Source organism: Macaca thibetana, chromosome 2, assembly GCF_024542745.1.
Source record: "Macaca thibetana thibetana isolate TM-01 chromosome 2, ASM2454274v1, whole genome shotgun sequence".
Classification (NCBI taxonomy): domain Eukaryota; kingdom Metazoa; phylum Chordata; class Mammalia; order Primates; family Cercopithecidae; genus Macaca; species Macaca thibetana.
Window position 1 is genome coordinate 173,683,845 of NC_065579.1, and position 21,577 is coordinate 173,705,421.

At 37.5% G+C, this 21,577-nt stretch overlaps 1 protein-coding gene and 1 pseudogene across 2 annotated transcripts in view; one reads left to right on the forward strand and one right to left on the reverse strand.

Moving 5' to 3' along the window:
- The window catches only part of ADGRG7 (adhesion G protein-coupled receptor G7), a 73,688-nt gene that overhangs the window by 19,674 nt on the left and 32,437 nt on the right, over positions 1-21,577 (reverse strand). For both annotated transcript variants that reach the window (XM_050782060.1, XM_050782059.1), the window contains 4 exons: positions 16,445-16,788; positions 15,631-15,727; positions 12,130-12,285; positions 3,571-3,727 (listed from right to left, as the gene is read on the reverse strand). In XM_050782060.1, the coding sequence (XP_050638017.1) occupies positions 3,571-3,727; positions 12,130-12,285; positions 15,631-15,727; positions 16,445-16,788 (754 nt within the window). The remainder of the gene's footprint in view (positions 1-3,570; positions 3,728-12,129; positions 12,286-15,630; positions 15,728-16,444; positions 16,789-21,577) is intronic.
- LOC126949323 (glia maturation factor beta-like) lies at positions 6,230-6,891 on the forward strand (annotated as a pseudogene).

The following is a 21,577-nucleotide window of genomic DNA, read 5'->3' on the forward strand; positions in this document are numbered from 1 at the left end:
TACTCCTTATACGAAAATTAATTCAAGATGGATTAGAGACTTAAATGTTAGACCTAACACCATAAAAACCCTAAAAGAAAACCTAGGTAATACCATTCAGGACATAGGCATGGGCAAGGACTTCATGTCTAAAACAGCAAAAGCAACGACAACAAAAGCCAAAATTGACAAATAGGATATAATTAAACTAAAGAGCTTCTGCACAGCAAAAGAAACTACCATCAGAGTGAAAAGGCAACCTACAGAATGGGAGAAGATTTTTGCAATCTACTCATCTGACAAAGGGCTAATATGCAGAACCTACAAAGAACTCAAACAAATTTACAAGAAAAAAACAACCCCATCAAAAAGTGGGCAAAGGATATGAACAGACATTTCTCAAAAGAAGATATGCATACAGCCTACAGACACATGAAAAAATGCTCATCATCACTGGCCATCAGAGAAATGCAAATCAAAACCACAATGAGATACCATCTCACACCAGTTAGAATGGCAATCATTAAAAAGTCAGGAAACAACAGGTGCTGGAGAGGATGTGGAGAAATAGGAACACTTTTACACTGTTGGTGGGATTGTAAACTAGTTCAACCATTATGGAAAACAGTATGGCAATTCCTCAAGGATCTAGAACTAGAAGTACCATATGACCCAGCCATCCCATTACTGGGTATATACCCAAAGCATTATAAATCATGCTGCTATAAAGACACATGCACACGTATGTTCACTGCGGCACTATTCACAATAGCAAAGACTTGGAATCAACCCAAATGTCCATCAGTGACAGACTGGATTAAGAAAATGTGGCACATATACACCATGGAATACTATGCAGCCATAAAAAAGGATGAGTTTGTGTCCTTTGTAGGGACATGGATGCAGCTGGAAACCACCATTCTCAGCAAATTATCACAAGAACAGAAAACCAAACACCGCATGTTCTCATTCATAGGTGGGAATTGAACAATGAGATCACTTGGACTTGGGAAGGGGAACATCACACACCGGAGCCTATTATGGGGAGGGGGGAGGAGGGAGGGATTGCATTGGGAGTTATACCTGATGTAAATGATGAGTTGATGGGTGCTGACAAGTTGATGGGTGCAGCACACCAACATGGCACAAGTATACATATGTAACAAATCTGCACGTTATGCACATGTACCCTAGAACTTAAAGTATAATAATAAAATAAATAAATAAATAAATAAATAAATAAATAAAAATAAAATAAAACAAAAAATGGTGTTGGGAAAACTGACTAGCCATATGCAGAAAACTGAAACTGGACCTCTTCTTTATACCTTATACAAAATACTAACTCAAGATGATTAAAGACTTAAATGTAAGACCTAAAACCATAAAAATCCTAGAAGAAAACCTAGGCAATACCATTCAGGACATAGGCATGGGCAAAGACTTCATGACTAAAACACCAAAAGCAATGGCAACAAAAGCCAAAATAGACAAATGGGATCTAATTAAACTAAAGAGCTTCTGCACAGCAAAAGAAACTATCATCAGAGTGAACAGGCAGCAACCTACAGAATGGGAGAAAATTTTTATAATCTATCCATCTGACAAATGGCTAATACCCAGAATCTACAAAGAACTTAAACAAATTTACAAGAATAAAACAAACAGCCCCATCAAAAAGTGGGCAAAGGATATGAACAGACACTTCTCAAAGAAAGACATTTATGAAGGCAACAAATATATGAAAAAAAAAAGTTCATCAGCACTCGTCATTAGAGAAATGCAAATCAAAACCACAATGAGATACCATCTCACACCAGTTAGAATGGCAATCATCAGAAAGTCAGGAAACAACAGATGCTGGAGAAGATGTGAAGAAATAGGAACACTTCTACACTGTTGGTGGGAGTGTAAATTAGTTCAACCATTGTTGAAGACAGTGTGGCGATTCCTCAGGATCTAGAATCAGAAATACCATTTGACCCAACAATCCCATTACTGGGTATATACCCAAAGAATTATAAATTATTCTACTATAAAGACACATGCACATGTATGTTTATTGCGGCACTATTCACAGTAGCAAAGTCTTGGAACCAACCCAAATGCCCATCAATGACAGACTGGATAAAGAAAATGTGGCACATATACACCATGGAATATTATGCAGCCATGAAAAGGGATGAGTTCATGTCTTTGCATGGACATGGATTAAACTGGAAACCATCATTCTCAGCAGACTAACACAAGAACAGAAAACCAAACACTGCATGTTCTCACTCATAAGTGGTAGCTGAACAATGAAAACATGTGGACACAGGGAGGGGAACATCACATACTGGGGCCTATTGGGGAGTTGGGGGCTAGGGGAGGGATAGCATTAGGAGAAATACCTAATGTAGATGATGGGTTGATGGGTGCAACAAACCACCATGGCACATGTATACCTATGTAACAAACTGGCATGTTCTGCACATGTACCCCAGAACTTAAAGTATAATAATAAAAAAAAACTAAAAATAGAAATACCATATGATCCAGCAATCCCACTGCTAGATATATATTCAAAAGAAAAGAAATCTGCACTCCCATGTTTTTCACAGCACTATTCATAATAGCCAAGACTTGGAAGCAAACTGAGTATCCATCAACAGACAAATGGATAAAGATAATGCAGTACATATACACAATGGAGTACTATTCAGCCATTAAAAAGAATGAGATCCTGTCATTTGTAACGACATGGATGAAACTGGAGGTCATTACGTTAAGTGAAATAAACCAGGCACAGAAAGTCAAACTTTGCACATTCTCACTTATTTGGGACCTAAAGAGTTTAAAAAATTGAAATCCTGGAGATAGAGAGTAGAATGAGTGTTACCAGAGGCTGGGAATTACAGTGAGGGGAAGGGAAAGTGGGAATGGTTAATGGGTATGGGTACAAAAATATAGTTAGAATGAATAAGATCTAGTATTTGACAGCACAACAGGGTGATTATAGTCAATAATTTTTTTTGAGATAGAATTTCCCTCTGTCGCCCAGGCTGAAGTGCAGTGGGTGATCTTAGCTCACTGCAACCTACACCTCCCTGGTTCAAGCAATTCCCCTGCCTCAGCCTCCCAAGTAGCTGGGATTACAGGCGCATGCCACCATACCCAGCTAATTTTTTTGTATTTTTAGTAGAGATGGGGTTTCACCATGTTGGCTAGACTGGTCTTGAACTCCTGACCTCAGGCAATCCACCCATCTTGCCCTCTCAAAGTGCTGGGATTATAGGCCATAAGCCACCACGCCCAGCCAGTCAATAATAATTTAATTGTATATTTTTAAATAACTAAGAGTGTGATTTGATTGTTTGTAACACAAAGAAAGAGTAAATGCTGAGGATATGGGTACCCCTTTTATCCTGAAGTAATTATTATACATTTTATGCCAGTATCAAAATATCTCTTGTACTCCATAAATATATACACCTACTATGTACCCACTAGTTTTTTAAAAATAGTCTCTTAAAGGTAACTAAGGAATGGGTCAAGGTGATATCTCCACCACCGCATGTTCTGCTACTTTCACTCTAATCCACACCATACCTGTGTAGTGTTGAAAAGGCAGAAAATGTAGCTGAAGATGATCCTGATGCTATCATCATTAACTAGCATCAGGTACGCCAGAATCCAGGTAATTCCAAAAACAACTGCAACAGATAATGTGCTAACAATCTTCCTCATGGATGAAACTTTTTTTGTGCTAGGTGAAAGAAAACAAGAAAAATAATGTAGTTCATTAGGGTTTTACTCATCAACATCATTATTACTCTCCTATTTAGAATGCATATTCAGCTGCCCATACACATTGTTCACTTAACAATATTAAGCCCCAGGTGGAAAAATGATGCTAAGTCTTACATCACTCTGGAGAAAATCTGATTTAGCAAGCTTTATTTTGACTACATTGATACTTGTTTAAAACTTCAGGCAAACACAGCTCCTTAATACCACAGCAGGCAAATTTCAAGAACCAACTTCTTCATTGAAATGGAATTTCAATGTTGTGAGTATTACTACAGATCAGCCAATGGAAGAATCCCCTTTTTTGGCACCTTGGACCTTCCTGAGCCTTAGGTTGATGTGGGAGAGTAAGGTTAGTTAGATGCAGAGTGATCTTCTTCCTCTTATGGAAAGTCTATGCCCCTGGATCGTGAGCTTGGCCATGTGACTTACTTTGACCAGTGGAACATCAGCAAATTTATCAAGTAGAGACTTGAAAGCATCTGTTTATTAATTTGCCTTCCCTCACACCTCTTTAGAACCCTGAGACCACTATGTTAAGAAGCCTGGACTGGTTTAATGGCAGATGAGAGACTATATGGAGCAGAGATGAGCTTTCCCAACTGAGCAGTTGCTACTCAAACCAACCAAACACCAACCACCAGACATAAAAAAGTGAGTCATGAAGGATTCAAGACGGCCGAATAGGAACAGCACCGTTCTGCAGCTCCCAGCGAGACTGACGCAGAAGGCGGCTGATTTCTGCATTTTCAACGGAGGTACCTGGTTCATCTCACTGGGACTGATTGGACAATGGATGCAGCCCACAGAGGGCCAGCTGGAGCAAGGTGGGGTGTTGCCTCTCCTGGGAAGCGCAAGGGGAAGGGAAGCCTTGAGGGTCTGAGCCTGAGGAACTCCCGCACTGATACTGCGCTTGTCCCACAGGCTTCCAAACCCGCAAACCAGGAGATTCCCTCCAGTTCCTGCCCAACCAAGGCCCTAAGTGTTAAGCACAAAACTGGGCGGCCAATTGGGCAGTCACCGAACTAGCTACAGAGCTCTTTTTTTTTTCCCCCATACCACAGTGGCGCCTGAAACACTTTTACACTGTTGGTGGGAGTGTAAATTAATTCAACCATTGTGGAAGATAGTGTGGCGCTTCCTCAAGGATCTAGAACTAGAAATACCATTTGACCCAGCCATCCCATTACTGGGCATATGCCCAAAGGATTATAAATCATTCTACAATAAAGACACATGAAGACACATGCACACATATGTTTATTGCGGCACTATTCACAACAGCAAAGACTTGGAACCAACCCAAATGTCCATCAATGGTAGACTGGATTAAGAAAATGTGGCATGTATACACCATGGAATACTACACAGCCATAAAAAATGATAAGTTCATGTCCTTTGCGTGGACATGGATGAAGCTGGAAACCATCATTCTCAGCAAACTGTCACAAGAACAGAAAACCAAACACTGCATGTTCTCACTCATAAGTGGGAGGTGAACAGTGAGAACACATGGACAGAGGGAGGGGAACATCACACACTGGAGCCTGTCAGGTGGTGAGGGGGTAGGGGAGGGATAACATTAGGAGAAATACCTACTGTAGGTGATGGGTTAACGGATGCAGCAAACCACCAGGGCACGTGTCTACCTATGTAACAAAACCGCACATTCTGCACATGTAACCCAGAACTTAAAATATAATAATAAAAAAAAATTAGCCAGGTGTGGTGGTAGACGCCTGTAATCCTAGCTACTCTGGGGGCTGTGGCAGAGAATTGCTTGAACCCAGGAGGCGGAGGTTACAGTAGCCAAGATCGCACCACTGTACTCCAGCCTGGGTGACAGAGTGAGACTCCATCTCAAAAAAAAAAAAAAAAAAAAGGTGAGTCATCCTAGATCATTAATAAGCATCCAAGCCAGTCAAGACAGAACTACCCAGCCAACACTGAACTCATGGCAAATAATAAACATTTGTCATTCTTCACCATTAAGTTTTGGGGCAATTTGTTATGTAGCTACTGAACACATGAAAGTTATTTGTTAAATAATTAAATCACAGTCTGCTTGTCATTATAACTAGGCCAATTTATGAACCACAGTCTATCAGTCAAAATTTAGCAATGCAAATTTAATTGGTATCTGGCCAAACATGATAATTTTTGTATGAAGGAAATATATCCTAATGCGCAATTAGGTAAAGAAGCCTTTACCAAGGTTTTTCTGCATTGCTATTAAACATACTATTTTTTCTTTCCACTCTCACCACTTATGTTCAGTAAACATACTTTTAATGTTTATCAGTGATAATAGTTTTTACCATATTTCTCCTGAATGTGAACTACCATTCACACGGGAAGAATGATACTTACCCTAGATCTGTAAAGTACATATTTCAGATATAGTCCCACTAGAAAAAGGTGCCCAAGTGAAGGCAACAGGCCGCTGACAGCCTGAAAGGAAATGAGTGAGTCTCTGGTGGTTTGTAATGTTGCTGAAGATTTAGTGGAAAAGCTGAGAAAGTTTCATTTTCACAAAGAAATGAACAATATGAAAACTGACAAGGATAAACGCCGGGTAGTACTGGATAAGGAGCTGGAGGGTATTTCACCAGATGAACTTAAAGATGAACTGCCTGAACGACAACCTCACTTCATTGTGCATAGTTATAAATATCAACATAATGGATGGGAGAGTTCCATATCCTTTGTGCTTTATTTTCTCCAGTTCTGTTGGACGTAAGCCTGAACAACAGATGATGTATGCTGGGAGTAAGAATAAGCTAGTCCAGAGAGCTGAACTAACCAAGGTATTTGAAATAAGAAATATGGAAGACCTAACTGAAGAATGGTTAAGTGATAAACTTGGATTTTTCCACTAATGTGAACTTCTGTGTTTCCAAAGTATTTATGTATTAACCTGGCCATACTGGAACCATACATCAATATTTATTTGTGTCTAAAAATGCATTACTTACAGTCTGTTTTCTGCAGTAAAGAAAAATTCTTCATTTGTGCAAAGTTTGAACCAAGAGGAAATCATCTTCATAGTAATGAACCTTTGTATGGTGTTTCCTTGTATTGGTAATTGTTAGGTGGATTACTTTTCTCCAGGGACTTTTTGCACTCTTGTGACTAATTTCTATAACTTATGATTCAGAATTTATTATTTACAGACACTATTGGAATGTGGATATATTAGATTGTAAGAGACAACAGTTGCCTCCTTTTGACAAATACTGGATATTAGCAGTTTATTTATGAAAATAGCGTATTATCACTTGTCAAATCATTGAAATTAATTTGGGGTCAAAGACTTGAGTGGCCCAGTATTGAGCCATGAATAATTGACTGTAGTGTAACCTGCATCACAAGTACACTGATCAGTTCTGTATCTTGTTTGGTTTCCTGTATCTTTTTAATCAAATCTAGAAACTATGTTCATCAATCACTAATTTTTAAGGTTGGGGAGTTAGATTTTATGATAGAATTATGACTGTTAGCTTATCTCCTTATGGAAAATAGCATCTTAGTCTTAGAAATTGGTGGGTTGTAATAATCAAGGGCTTCATTCCTTTTATGTCATTTCTAAACAGTTTTGCATCTAGGTTAATAACACTTCATTTATAAAGCACCACTTAATGTCACTAATGAACACTAATTATTTTAAATGTATTAATAATGTGCCTTTGATTTGTTAGCTTTAAAGTTAGTTTAAGACTTTTACACTGCCAGTATTCCAGATTTGGTGAAATTAATACTTTTTTAAAGATTCCAAATAAAATAATTTTCTAATGTGTATATCTGAAATTTATAATAAAATCAACTTCATATTTTAAAAATTCCAACTATCTGCTTGCATTGGTGAGTATATGGCAGTCGAGAGTTATAATTTTGGGTATATTGTGATTAGTTTTGTGCCATAGGAAAAAATTATCTTTAAACTTAGTCCATAGTTAATAACGTTAAAACAATAATATCACGTCTTATATCCTAAATGTCAGAAGATATTCTGAACTGGCTGCCTGAAGAGTTAACTAAACCAGTCTTGTTAGATGATGGTATTCTTGGCATAAAGCAAGGATTCTGTTATTTGGCATACTTGTAGAAACAAATATATAAGTAACCACTGAACATTAATTTGATAATAGGTCTAGAGAATCTAAAGACTAACTAAATTTGGTGAGTTAATTCTTATATTAAGAACATCTTAGTCATCTCATCTCAAAACTAGCAAAATTTAAATTTTGGCATGTTTTCCATTCATGTGCTCTTTGCATTTTATTTTTGAGGTTTCTGTGAGAAGTAAAGATAGTTGGAATTTTCATGATGTTGAATAGAACATCTTCTGTTCCCAACTTTGGCTCCACTAATTTAGAAGTCAGGAAGCAACAGAAAGTTAGTTGGAGATGAGGAAGTTCTAGAGTAGGTGTTTGCTTTGGTTCTCGGTGGGAAAAGATTCTTTATTCCAATTTCCAGAGAGAGAGAAAACTCACCCAGGAAGTTTAACAATTCTTTCAACAGGTATTTTGATATTGGAGAAAAACATGCATATAATTCTGTAGAAATGCAAATGTAATCCAAGTGAGTGGAGAGTGTTCTTAATATTTCTGAATGAAGGAAATGGGGTTTTGTTTCACCCAGTTTGCAGCAATAAGAGAAACTAGTGCCGCAAGAATGTATTTTTAAATGAAGTTCCTTATTTTGTCTTGCATGTTTTAGTTTTGTTTATTTTTAAATTTGGAGGTCCTCCATAATGTCAGATAATATTGACCTGCCGTACATTAGAACTTTTAGTTCCCCTACTCTCTTGAACAGGAGCAAAGAGCTGTGATAAACCATGCTTTTTTGAGCTTGCCTGACTCCTAGTCAATAACATCTTTTTTGCAACACAACAGATTGAGGTCAGAGGATCAGTAGGACATTTTTATTTCATCTGTTCTATGGGGAGATTGACAAATCCCATGGTCTAAAGTGTTCTCAAACATTTGTATATATTTCCCTTTCATCTTACTAAAGTTTGCATTGTTCTTTTCAAGTATATTTCCTATTTAGTGTCTTTTTTCTACCATTCCCCAAATAATAACTCCAGGTTTCATAATTCCAGTTTTTACATTCCGTATCTTTCTGGTGCAACCATTCCCATTCAGTTTTAATCTTTCTTTCCTTTTTGGCAGCAACTTTTTTCCTGGGAACCTCCTTCATGGTCTTCTAAGTCAGCGTTAGTTTTGAAATTGTTGGCCCTGCATAAGTTCTGCATAGCATCTAATGTCAAAATAAAATCAACTGGTAATCACAATATTATTTAGTGTGGCTTCCATGACAACAAAAAATACATATGAAAAAAACTTCTCAGGTTAGTATGCTGAAATTCCAAAATGTCTGAGTTTTGAATAGTGATCACTTTGTTCTGGTATTGATGCAATTATATTAGGAAAAAAGTTGGTTGACTGCTTTAGTTTAACTGACTTCTAAAATAAACATTCAAATTGTCTAGTTCTAAAAGTTTACTAAATGCCTAGTGCAGTTAAACATACTGTTGTTTAAGAGCGTGTAGCTAAATTTTTTTACTGTCATTACTAAATAATCTGTGTGCCAAAATGTGTGTCAGTACTTTTCCCTCCCTTTGACCTCCTATTTTCGGGGTCATATGTAGCCATAAACTATATCCTTGTCTGACACTTTAGCTAAAAACTTCCAGTTAGGGGAGTTTATTGCCAAATTAAATTTGGCTGTTTCCCCCCAACCCATACAGATATTAAGGAAGGTGTACTTAAAAAATGTTTGAACTACTTCTAAAACCTGAGCAATGTCATTAATCCATATGCGGACAAGTGATGAATAGATATTTTCATAAGAATTTAAATGCTGTTATTTGGTGGAAGCAGAGGGTAATTTGTATTCTATAAATTCAAGTATTATTACTATGGTTGCTTTCCCTATTTGTTCAATAAACTGATAATACTGGAATCTGTAGAGTTTGAGCCGTTAACAACTTTTGTGAGGATGTGTTTCAAACATTTCTGGACAAATCTTATTTTGTGTTTCTGAAAGAATGTAATAATCTTCTAGGCCACTTAAAATCAATGGTCCCAAGCTGAATATTCTTGAGAAATTTGTTTTTATTATGCCATTTGACATTTCAAATCAGTGCTCATATACAGTCAACTTGTGATAGAAATTGTATTTTCTTGCTTTTTGGAGTATAATTCATATAAATATAATTACTTGAATATTGTTTGAGATCATTAACATGCCAGGGCAGTTCCTGCTGATTTCGATGGTCCAATATAACCTCATGCAGGAGGCTGGAAACATTAATGGTTTAGTCTTGTGAATTTTAACAGTTCTCTGTCATCATTTCAAAAAACCAACAACTGGCACAACTTCTTAAGCTGTGGTTTCAATCTCTGCTAATTCATATTGCATGTTTATTTTGGACAGTGTTTTGTTAAGCATGGTGCTTGTACTGGTTTAAATAAAATGTTAGCATTAAAAGAAACAAAAGACATAGTCCCACTAAAGATGGTGGCTTTTACTCATCTGGTCACACTAAGTGGATCTATTTGTAAGCTTGCTATAAGCTCACAGATGTGCTTGCATTTGTTAAGTCTACTTAAATATGAGCAAAATCTTATAGAATTAAATCCGAACTCATAGTCTCATTAGCACTGTATTCCCGTCAGTTTATGCTATGGAGATGGGGTCAGGAGGGGTAGAGTATAAGTGTTTAATAGTTTCTGCTTTTTGTCTCTCCAACTGAGTGCTCTTGTTGTATAGCAGGGATGACAATGAAAATGCTTTTCGGAGCCAGAAAGGTTATAGAAAGGAGAGAGCAGCATGGATGTGAACTGGTAAATCAGAAAGCACATGACCCCTGCAGGGAATGTCAGCTTAGAGTGGCCAGATATTCCAATTTTTTCAAGAGAAAATTCAATTCTTTTTTTTTTGAGATGAAGTTCGCTCTTGTTGCCCAGGCTGGAGTGCAATGGCGCAACCTCGGCTCACCACAACCTTCGCCTCCTGGGTTAAAGCGATTCTCCTGCCTCAGCCTCCCAAGTAGTTGGGATTACAGGCATGTGCCACCACACCTGGCTAAGTTTGTATTTTTAGTAGAGACAGGGTTTCTCCATGTTGGTCAGGCTGGTCTCAAACTACCAAGCTCAGGTGATCCACCCACCTCGGCTTCCCAAAGTTCTGGGATTACAGGCATGAGCCATTGCACCCTGCCGAAAATTTAATTTTTAAGTGAGCTCTCCAAATTTTTGTATGGTTACCACTAATTTAAAACATTTAAGACTGGGCTTATGCCTGTAATCTCAGCACTTTGGGAAACCAATTGAGGAGGATCACTTGAGCCCAGGAGTTCCAGACCATCCTCTTTTTGACAGAGACTACATCGTTATAAAAAATAGAAAAAGATTAGCTGGGCATGGTAGTGTGTGCCTATAGTCCCAGCTACTCTGGAGGCTGAGGGGAGAGGATCACATGAGTTCAGGAAGTCAAGGCTGCAGTGAGCTGTGATTGTGCCACTGCACTCCAGCCTGGATGGCAGAGCAAGACCCTGTCTCAAAAACTAATAATAAAATAAAATAAAAAAGAAATTTTAGGCCGGGCACGGTGGCTCAAGCCTGTAATCCCAGCACTTTGGGAGGCCGAGACGGGCGGATCACGAGGTCGGGAGATCGAGACCATCCTGTCTAACACGGTGAAACCCCGTCTCTACTAAAAATACAAAAAACTAGCCAGGCGTAGTGGCGGGCGCCTGTAGTCCCAGCTACTTGGGAGGCTGAGGCAGGAGAATGGCGAGAACCCGGGAGGCGGAGCTTGCAGTGAGCCGAGATCGCGCCACCGCACTCCAGCCTGGGTGACTGAGCAAGACTCCATCTCAAAAAAAAAAAAAAAAAAAAAAAAAGAAATTTTAGTGCTATTGTGTAATTCAAGCAATACATGTAAAATACAGCCAACAGGTACTGGATTGTATTAATAAAATGAAAATCCAGGGACCAGCATTTCCTCACAACCCTCTCATTTCTTTAATTATTCAAATATGATTTCTTGAATATTTAGGACAAGGGCAGAAAATTTTTTTTCTTGAAGTCTAGGTTTAGTTTTTAGTTGATCCTTGTTTTGTTGAATCCACAGATGTGGAAACCCAGGATATTGAGAGCAGACTATACTGATGTGAGAAGACGAGAAGATCCACTTTCTGAGTCAAAGTGTAAGAGAAAATCTCTCCTGCAAACCACATAGCCCTGCCATTGTCTGAGTTTGAAAGCTCCTGGAACCGTGGATGTGTTATGGTGCTGTGTTAAGTGCTGGATGAGCCTTGCCTGGTAGCGTCCCATTCGTTGGGAATCTTACCTTGTCAGGTTCTGGTTATTCTTCCACAGCACTTTGATCGAGATTGTAATAAATATAACAACATTGCTGATGAGGATAATGGTTACAGGTACGATGAATGACCACAACAGTGGACTTTTTATAACACCATCGGGTTCTGGAATTGCCAGCCAGCAGCTGTGGAGAAAAAAAAAATTACTTCAGCAGACTAAGAAAGGTACACATACTGGTTCCTTGTGCTATTAACATTATTGACATTCACTCAACTGAAAGATCTGCTAAAAGTTAACATCCCTCTGCATTTTATGCATTTGAGATGACTTTCAAGAATTCCACCTACTAGAAAAGTGAAATAATATACTGTAACTTTAAACTGTCTCCTATTGATGGGCATTTTTTAAATATTAAATGCTTAAAAAGAGTTTGAAAAAGTTATTTAACCTCATTGTACCTGTTTTGGTTTTGTTTTGGGGTTTTTTTTTTTGTGGTGGTGGTGGTTGTAGTGGTGCTTTTTTCTCATCTGAGAGAGAGTAACCACCTACTGGCATTGTTGAAATAATTAATTAATTCATTTAATAAGTATTTACAGAGTACATACTATGTGCTAGAGATACTGTTTTAGACACCAAGGTATTAGCAGTGAACAAAACAAAAATCCCTTCTTTAATAAGGTTACATTCTAGTGCAGAGATATAGATAAAACAAAGTAAATAAAATACACAATATGTCAGATGGTGACAAATGCCATGGAGAAAAAGTAAATCAGGTAATGAGAGTAGAAATGACTGTGTATATGTGTGTGGAGGGGAGGGGTGTTTCATTTTAAATAGAGTGATCAGGGAAAACCTCATGGAAAAAAGCTGTATTTGAGCAAAGACCTGAAGTAGATGATGGAGAAGTGTGTTCCAGGCAGAAATCACATCAAGTGCAAAGGCCCTGAGGTGACAGCTTAAGAAGGAGAAAAAGGCTAGTGTGGCTGAACCACAGAAAGTGGATAACGTTACTGCAAAGATACAAATTATGTAGGAGCTTTGTGGGTGATTGCTTGTACCCTAGACAACATGGAGAGACATGACATGATCTGCCTTGAGTTTTAAAAGCATTACTCCAGGTGCAGTGATGAGAGAACAGCATGAGCAAAAGTAGGAAATATTAGGTTGGTCCGAAAGTAATGGTAGAAACTGCCATTACTTTCGGACCAACCTAATAGCTAGGAGTCTATTGCAATAATATGGTAGTTTGGACCAGGAGAGGAGATGTTAAGAAAGAGTCTGATTCCTGATATATTTTAAAGTAAAGCAAAATAATTTATTGGTGGGTTGGATGTGGTATTTAGGGGAATTAAGAATGACTCCAAAATCTGAGCACCTAGAAGGATAGAATTACTATTAACTGGGGAAGACGATGAGATGAGCAGGTTTGGGAGGGAAGATGAGGAGATGTCTATTAAACAGTCAAGTGGAGGTGTCAGGTAGGCCATTAGGTGTTACAATGATGTGAGAAGCTATGGCACATATTTGGCATTCAATTAATGTTATCTTCTTTCCCCTGGAGTTTTGTAAAACACCATTATTATACATTCCAAAGGATTTCTAAATTTTTTTTGCATTGGAATAGTTTTAAAGTATTGAAAATCATATTTCTAATCTGAATGACCTAGGAGGAAACTGAGATGATGTTCCATTCTCTATAATGAATCTAAAAATGCAAAGGCATGCTTCCCTCTAACAGATACAATAGTAAGTCCATCCATAAATAAAATAGTGCCAAGTTTATCTTCAGGATGGTGGAGGTTGATCTGACAAATAGCTATGAACTTGAGGTCTGAAGAGCATTATAATTGGATGCAGATTAAGTGTTTAACTCCTTGATAAGTTTGCCATGGAACATAGGGAAAGACAGCTATAGCATAAAAGCAATTCTTGAAAAATTTCCCCCAATTATAATTTCCCATGTTAACCTCAACCCTTCGCGAATGTCTGAAATGGCCTATGTGGTAGTGGTACAGAGAACTGAGGGTAGAGCATTAAAAAGGAATGTGGCCTGCCCTACATTTACCCTGCAATTGGGTCTATGCAGAGACAGCAGTACTTCAGGTAACTGGGTCAGGGATTTCAGGATGACTGGCAGAACTGGGAGCAACAGGGGAGCGCACAGGCTGTTGAGGAGCAACTGCTAGGAGAATAACTCAGGAAAACCAAAAATAATCCCTCCTGGGTCTCAATATATCCTGAAGAAATGTGGTCGTTGATGGCATGTGTGTAGGGTGGAAGGTGGGGGAGAAAGTCCAGGAGGAGGTGGATGCTGGTGTCACACATCCTTTCCTCTCTCCCCAGCTTCTCTTATTATCAGTTACCTCGTATCTTCCCCAACAACTAACACCGTAATCAGGAAAGAAGCTGCCCTTAATTATTTATAGCTCAGTGTGAACAAATTTAAGTCAGTTGGCTTCTTTCTTCTGAAGACTTTTAAAGGAGTGAGTCTAGCCCTGTGCATGAGTTAACACCAATTAATAATGCAATTTGAAGTGAATTACCTCACCTATGAGATATTTGCAACTTGGGTATCTCTAATTAGATATTTCTACTTGTGGCGTTAAAATTTTAAAACCTTAAACGATATTTAACCGTAATCAAACATAGTGTCTGGGAGCATGAAATAAGGCCAGGCAGTCAGCTCCCCAGCCTACAGTTGGGTGTGACCAGCCCTGGGAAAGACATGAGTTCCCAGACACCACAGCCTTCCCTTGGTGTACTTGCCCATTTCCAAAAGTTTTGCTTTCATTTGTGTTGGTTTGGGACTTCAGGTGGAATTTGGAGAAAAGAATACTTAGATTTATAAAATGAGAAGGGAAGATAAATTGAAGAGCAGTTGCCATTTGGTAGCAGAAATGCATATAAAGAGTTGAGTCTCAGTTCAGCTCCACTTTCTTTTCTCCCCCACACAAAAAAAGTAAATGCCATACAGTCAGATGCTTCTGTTACAACAGTTAATTATTCACACTGGAATCACAGGAAGAATTTGTTATGTATGATAAATCATCATGAAATATTCATTAAAATCATATCAACATAGAATTGGTTTACATGAGTGAGACATATAGAGAGTGTTCAAGTTATTAAATGTTTTCACACTTGATTGGTCCCTTGCAGTGACCCCAGAACAGGAATTACTATTATTGTTATTCCCATTTTCTGGATGAGAAAACTAAGATACAGGATTACTAAGGATAATACCTATTGTATCATGATTTTCAGATTTAATGAAAGAAGACAAATTTAACATAATAAAGTTCACATTTATAAATTTAGAAGTTGATTAGTTGCTTTACAAAAGGACTTATGGGAAATTTCCATGTCATCACATTTAAAATATAATGTTGTTTGGGAATTTGAAATGTCTACCACTAAACATGACAATTATAAAGTGAAATGCAAATTACAGCAACACTTGGAGTCAATATCACTAAACAGTTATACTCTTAGGTCAAACAATTGGACATTTAAAAAAATATAAACTCACATTGTCTCTTGCCGGTAGTCTAACTCCCATTGTGGATTCTTTCCATTCTGAGAATAAATAACTCCTACTGTAATAGCCACTACGATAGCTGGGACTCCTATGTGATAAAGAGAGGCACAGAATTAATGATTCATCCAGACTTGGATTAATTATAAAAGACCATACATGAATTATACATCTGACCCTCTTCAGGATGTATGTTGTTTTAACTATGGACAATATATAAAGTGATCCTACAGATGTAGGTCGACAGTGGACATAATTTTTCTCCGAGTGTTTTCCCTTCCTTTTTAGTGGTGGCTCTACATATCAATCTTATTTCCAGTTTCTTTGTAACTCTTACCAGAATTGTCATGTTTCAGTGGCATAGTTCCTCTGTCACTTGAATAAATTTAAATTTAGATATCCCTGAAACAAGTCTTCTTTTGCTGGAACCCAATAAATTTTTCAAATATTTTTGCTTAAAGAGTCACTCTGATTGTCTTTCTTGAAACATTTCTTTTAAAGTAGCTGGAAGTTAATTATTTGTGGCCTAAATCTCAAATCAAATTAATAAAAAGAGATGTTAAAGGAAATTAACATTTTTAAGTTAGTTAAGTTAGTTTGTGATGTATCTCGTATTCTTGCCTTGATCATATCTGCCTCCTTCACTGGAGTATAAGCTTCTAGAGAGAAAGTATTCTCAGCAATCACTGTACTTTCTATGTCCTGTTAATTACATCAAGGCCTTGGACTGTTTGGCCTTCAATAAGTGTTCGTTTAAATGATTTCCACAAAATTAAATTCCTGAGAAAGGGGAGATGCAAACACTTACCCCATCCAATTAATGAGATGAAAAGAATGAAATGCCGAGGAAGAGGCTTCATGGTCCTTATTAGAAGGAAATAGAGCTGTGCAGCGCTGAGTGCACTCCAGGTAAACGTCACTAACAGAAAATAGTGCAGTAAGGCAGCAATCGCAGTGCACGTGGGATTCGGGATGTTAATGGTGTCGGTCTGGGGTACGTCATTATTCTTAAAGTCAATATCATGGATGTCACCATCACTTGTCTTATTCTTATTGGAGTTTTCAATTCCAAACACAAAGAGGAGGTTGAAAATCAACATTGATATGCACAGATTGACCAAAACCCAGGTTACTGAGGTTTTTCTGACTTTCCTGAAAATAAGTAAATTCATATAAAAAATTAAATGAAACAAAACAACTGCACAAAACAAACTGCAGTGAAATTTCTGGGAACAAAGCATATTATCGCCCAATGTAAATTCAGTTCATAGCCCAGTGGGGACAGCTGGTAAATCTACCTTCTCAATTACATCAGAAAACTATACTCTCCTCTTATCATTTCCACAAAGTCATGAGTTAAAGGAAACAGGTTGACGTCTCTTTTCTTGAAACTGTGTTCTGATCAAAAGTGATAGCTAATCTCCAAAGAGGGCCCCCAGTGAACCCTACTTCCTGGTAGGTAGCCCTGTATAGTCCCTTCACAGTAGTCTGGCCTGTACCTTGATGTAACTGATGGGATGCAACAGAAGTCCTGGCAGCCAAGGCCGACTTATCCATTAGACACAATAGTGCTTAGTGTTTGTATCCCATAGTAATGTTTTAACTTCTTTTAGACTTAGAAGAAAACAGAGAACTCTTAGCTCAAAGAATAGTAATATATTCATCTTTGTACCAATGCAATCATAAAATATAATTTTTAATCTTTCGTTAATGAATGAAAGGCTTCACAAAGGCACAAGTGCCTGGGGAATATAAAAGTCATAACATGGCCCTCCACGTGAGGCAACCTAGCACAAAGCTGTAGCAGGAGAACCTCCAACTGAGCAGCGTGCTCGGAGAACGCGGTGGAGCTGTGGGAAGTTCCCGCCCTTTGCAGAGGGGAGGAGCCTGGCCTCTCCTCTTCCCGGGAGGTAGCGGGATTCAATCTGCGCAGGCGTACTAGCAGGACTCTCACTTTGCTGAGAGTCCCTGTTGCCCTTTTTTTCCCTTTTCACCCAATTAACCCTGTTTTTTTTACCCTTCAAAGTGTGAGCCTAATCTTTCATGGTCGTGTGACAACAACCCAGCTTTCAGCTGAACAAAGGAGAAAGTCCTACAACACTGACAGCTTTCTCTTTTGTGCTCCTGGGAGTTCTGAGCCACTGTGTAAAAAGCCCAGCCACCTTTCTGAAAAAAAACTGCGTGGAAGTCCTCTGAGACTGTATGGAGAGGGAGAAAGATCCAGCTGTCCTAGCATTCTAGGTGAGCCTCCAGATGACTCTGGCCTAGCCGCCATCTGACTGCAAGACTCCAGCAAGACCAGTAGAAAAATTACCCAGCCGAACCAGACAAGCCACAGAATCATTAGAAATAATATCTGTTCCTATCCACTGAGTTTTGGGGCAGTTTTTTTTAATATAACACTAGATAATAAGTTCTACTCTAAATTTACAAGCATCTGTAGACGAGGCCCTATATGGAGTTTTAAAATTTTTTATAACAGAAAATTGCACATTAGTAGATGAACTCATGTTTAAATGTGGAGGAAAAAAGTCTTGAGTTTTAAAATGTAATTTGTCTTTAAAACTCACTTTTAAAATAAGGCCAAAGACAATTTTTAAATAATTTCCCATAACAGTGTAATAGCTTTAAAACAAAATTAGGTAATATTCAGCTTACTTTATGTTTAAAGAGTGAGGCTTCCATGAAGATTTAAATTAGGTAAAAATATTTTTAATTTGTTTCACGGCCTATTGTTACTGATGCTATTCTTTATAATTTAAGTAGACTAATGATTACTGTCTTTTTAAATGGCTTATACACAACAAAATTTCACATATCTTTTCTGCAAGAATTTTCAGAACCTTATTTTCATCAAGAATCTCCCCAGGACTAATGTTTCAGGGACCATATTTTGGGAAATGCTTGCTGATTGTCAGATGGTCAAGATGTCCTGAACCGCACTTTGAATGTAAATCATTCCCAAGAACTGTTCCTTTATTGGAAGATATAATTTCTGGGTGGACAACCAAGTGCTGTTTAAAATTGCCTTTTTTCCCTTCTCATGCTTACCTAATGTCTTTGCTCTAAAAGAGCAGCTGTTTCTCTGATTTTGTCTGCAGGCCAGCCTTGTTTACCAGTAATCTTCAGAAGGCAGTATGAGTGTTTGAGTGTGTATGTGTGTGTGTGTATGTGTGTGTATGGTGTGGTGTGCATGTATGTATGGTGTGCCGTGTGTAGTTCATGTATATGTTCTGTGCTAGCCCACATGTGTATTTTCAGATTGGCAGAGAATGCAAGATTTCTCTTAGTAAAGTTGATCTAAAAAGTAAGACATGATACTCTTTTTTGTACATGTGTTATTTTCCTTATTGCTTAAAAGCAATCCCCTTATATCCCCTTAAAGGCATGTTACAGTTTCATGCATACTATGGCAGATAGTTCTACACCAATAAAAGTTATAAAATCTCTACTCACTACCATTTAAAGCCTTCTGGATTTTTCAGACTGCAAGACCTCTTGGAATACCATTTCCCAGGTTTATTATTATGCCTAAGTTCTAACCTTCAAGTACCTCTTTATTCTTAATAACTCATAATTTGATGAAGTCTATTTGCCCATTATATATTCTTTATGTTTTTATGATGTTTCATCATGACCCCTCTTGATCTTTGGATTCCCACACTGAATAAAAAAGCTTTCATTCAAACAGCACTCAGTCCGTCTGCTTGACATTTTAGTTGAGATTTCGGGACAATTCAAAATTTCACTAAATCTATTGAGAGGTTTAATGACCAGAACTGCAAAAAGTACTCAAAAGAATCTTTTTATATAAAAGTAAGATTAGATTCTAGTTTTTATCTAATTTTATCAATTATAATCCACAGGAAGAAGAGGTGATTTTCAAATAGCCTGGCCTTTCTTATACATTATTACTATATAGATGCTCCTCAACTTACAATGAGATTGCATCCCAATAAATCCATTGAAAACTAAAAACATCATTTCAACTTACCATATTTTCAGTTTACAATGGGTTTATTGGGACATAACCCTATCATAAATCAAGAAACGTCCTGAATGCTATCACTTTTGCACCATCTTAAAGCTGAAAAATCGTAAGTTGAACCATGGTCAGTAGGGGACTATCTGTATTCTGTGCATTATTATTATATGGGAACCTGTCCAAGAACAAAGAAAATTTTATAATTCAGGATTTTAAAGTCAATAAAATTTTGTCTTTATTTTTGTTTTGTTTTTTCTCTTTTTTGAAAAAATTTGTTTGAGATGTGATCTTGCTGTATTGCCTTGTTTGAGATGTGATCTTGCTGTATTGCCCAGGCTGGTCTCAAACTCCTGGGCTCAAGCAATCCCTCCTGCCTTGGCCTCCCAAAGTGCTAGAATTACAGGTGTGAACCTCCATGCCTGGCGTTTATTTTTATTTTTGTTTCCTGATGAATTTTAGTGCCATCTGTGGTTGCATAATTGTGCTAGAAAATGTATTGATGAAGGAGTAAAGAAATCTGATGACAAATGAAAAGAGTGAGGTTTGGGCAAAGAAACTGGTTATGCAGCAACTATGACTCATACTTATGGGGCCAAATAATCGTCAATACAACTCTGGTGATGGTAGAAATACAAATAATGAGACAAATTTAATAGGCATTTAATTTTACATGACAAACATGTAATTACATGGTATGTAATTTTCCTTCAAGGCACTTACCACCATTTGTAACTGTATATTCAGTTGTGTATATATTTTTATAATGTCTTACCTCTCCCCCCAAAAAGTGTATATTTCATGAGAGATAGGAGATTATCTGTCTGTTCATAGGTTTGTATTCAGCTCCTTACAACATAAGCACTCACTGTAAAACTTTTAAATGAATGGCAAAAGACTCATTTAATGTGAAAAGGGGGAAAAAAAGGAATCGAAAACAATTCTGGCTCTTCGGAGAAATGGCTGGTTCAGGTATGAGGCACAGAAAGTGAAAGATGATCATTTTGCTGTGATTGAAATAAGGAAGTGACTAAAGACTGAGACATGACAAAACAACATGAAGTGGCTCCCTCTGGCTACACTGGGAAGTATGCTTTTTGCAAAAGAGTATAGCAAACAAATATAGAAAGAATGATAGACTAGAAGATCACCATTTTTCAACTACTAATGTAATAATTTGTTCCAGTAAGGATGAGTAACAAGATCATTAAGTAAAAGATTTTTGGGAAACAGGATATCATGCAGCCTCAAAGTGGCACCCCATGAGTCACCTATTATTTACACAGGGAAAAAATGTGGAAATCTGTCAGACATCACTTTAAACGAGGAATCAAACTTACAGCCTACAACAATGAGACACACTGATATGCATTTCTTGTCGTGTCACACTAAAAAAAAATCCATGATTGCAGTATTCCCACCAAAAATAATTAACCTGCATCTCTTCATGAAGAAAATTTCAGACAAATCTTCACTGTGGAACATTTTTCAAAGTAAATGGCCTGGATGCTTGAAAAATTTCAGTGTCATGAAAGACCAAACAAACATGAAATGTGGAGTTGACAGAGGAAACACACAGTAAACAGAGTAAATTAATAAATGAACGAGCTTCTAAAAGACCACAGGCAGTTAAAAAATGTAGCATGTGACAAAACCTAATGAATGGGATACAAAATTGGACCTCAAATGAAGGGGTCAAGGTGGAGAGAAGTATTTGTTTATAGGTCATTATTTAAAATTAGACTTTAAGGTATGGGATTCAAAAACTTTCATCATTTGAAAACCATATATTTTTGGAAAACATTTCACCATTTGAAAGCTCGGTATATTTTTTAAATTACTTTTTTTAAAAAATGCTATTTGCAATGTCTCTTTCCTTTACAAATACAAATTGATAGGCATGGTTCTATTCAACACTAAGGAATTATAGCATTCATGAGCTGCAGGACCACATTAATT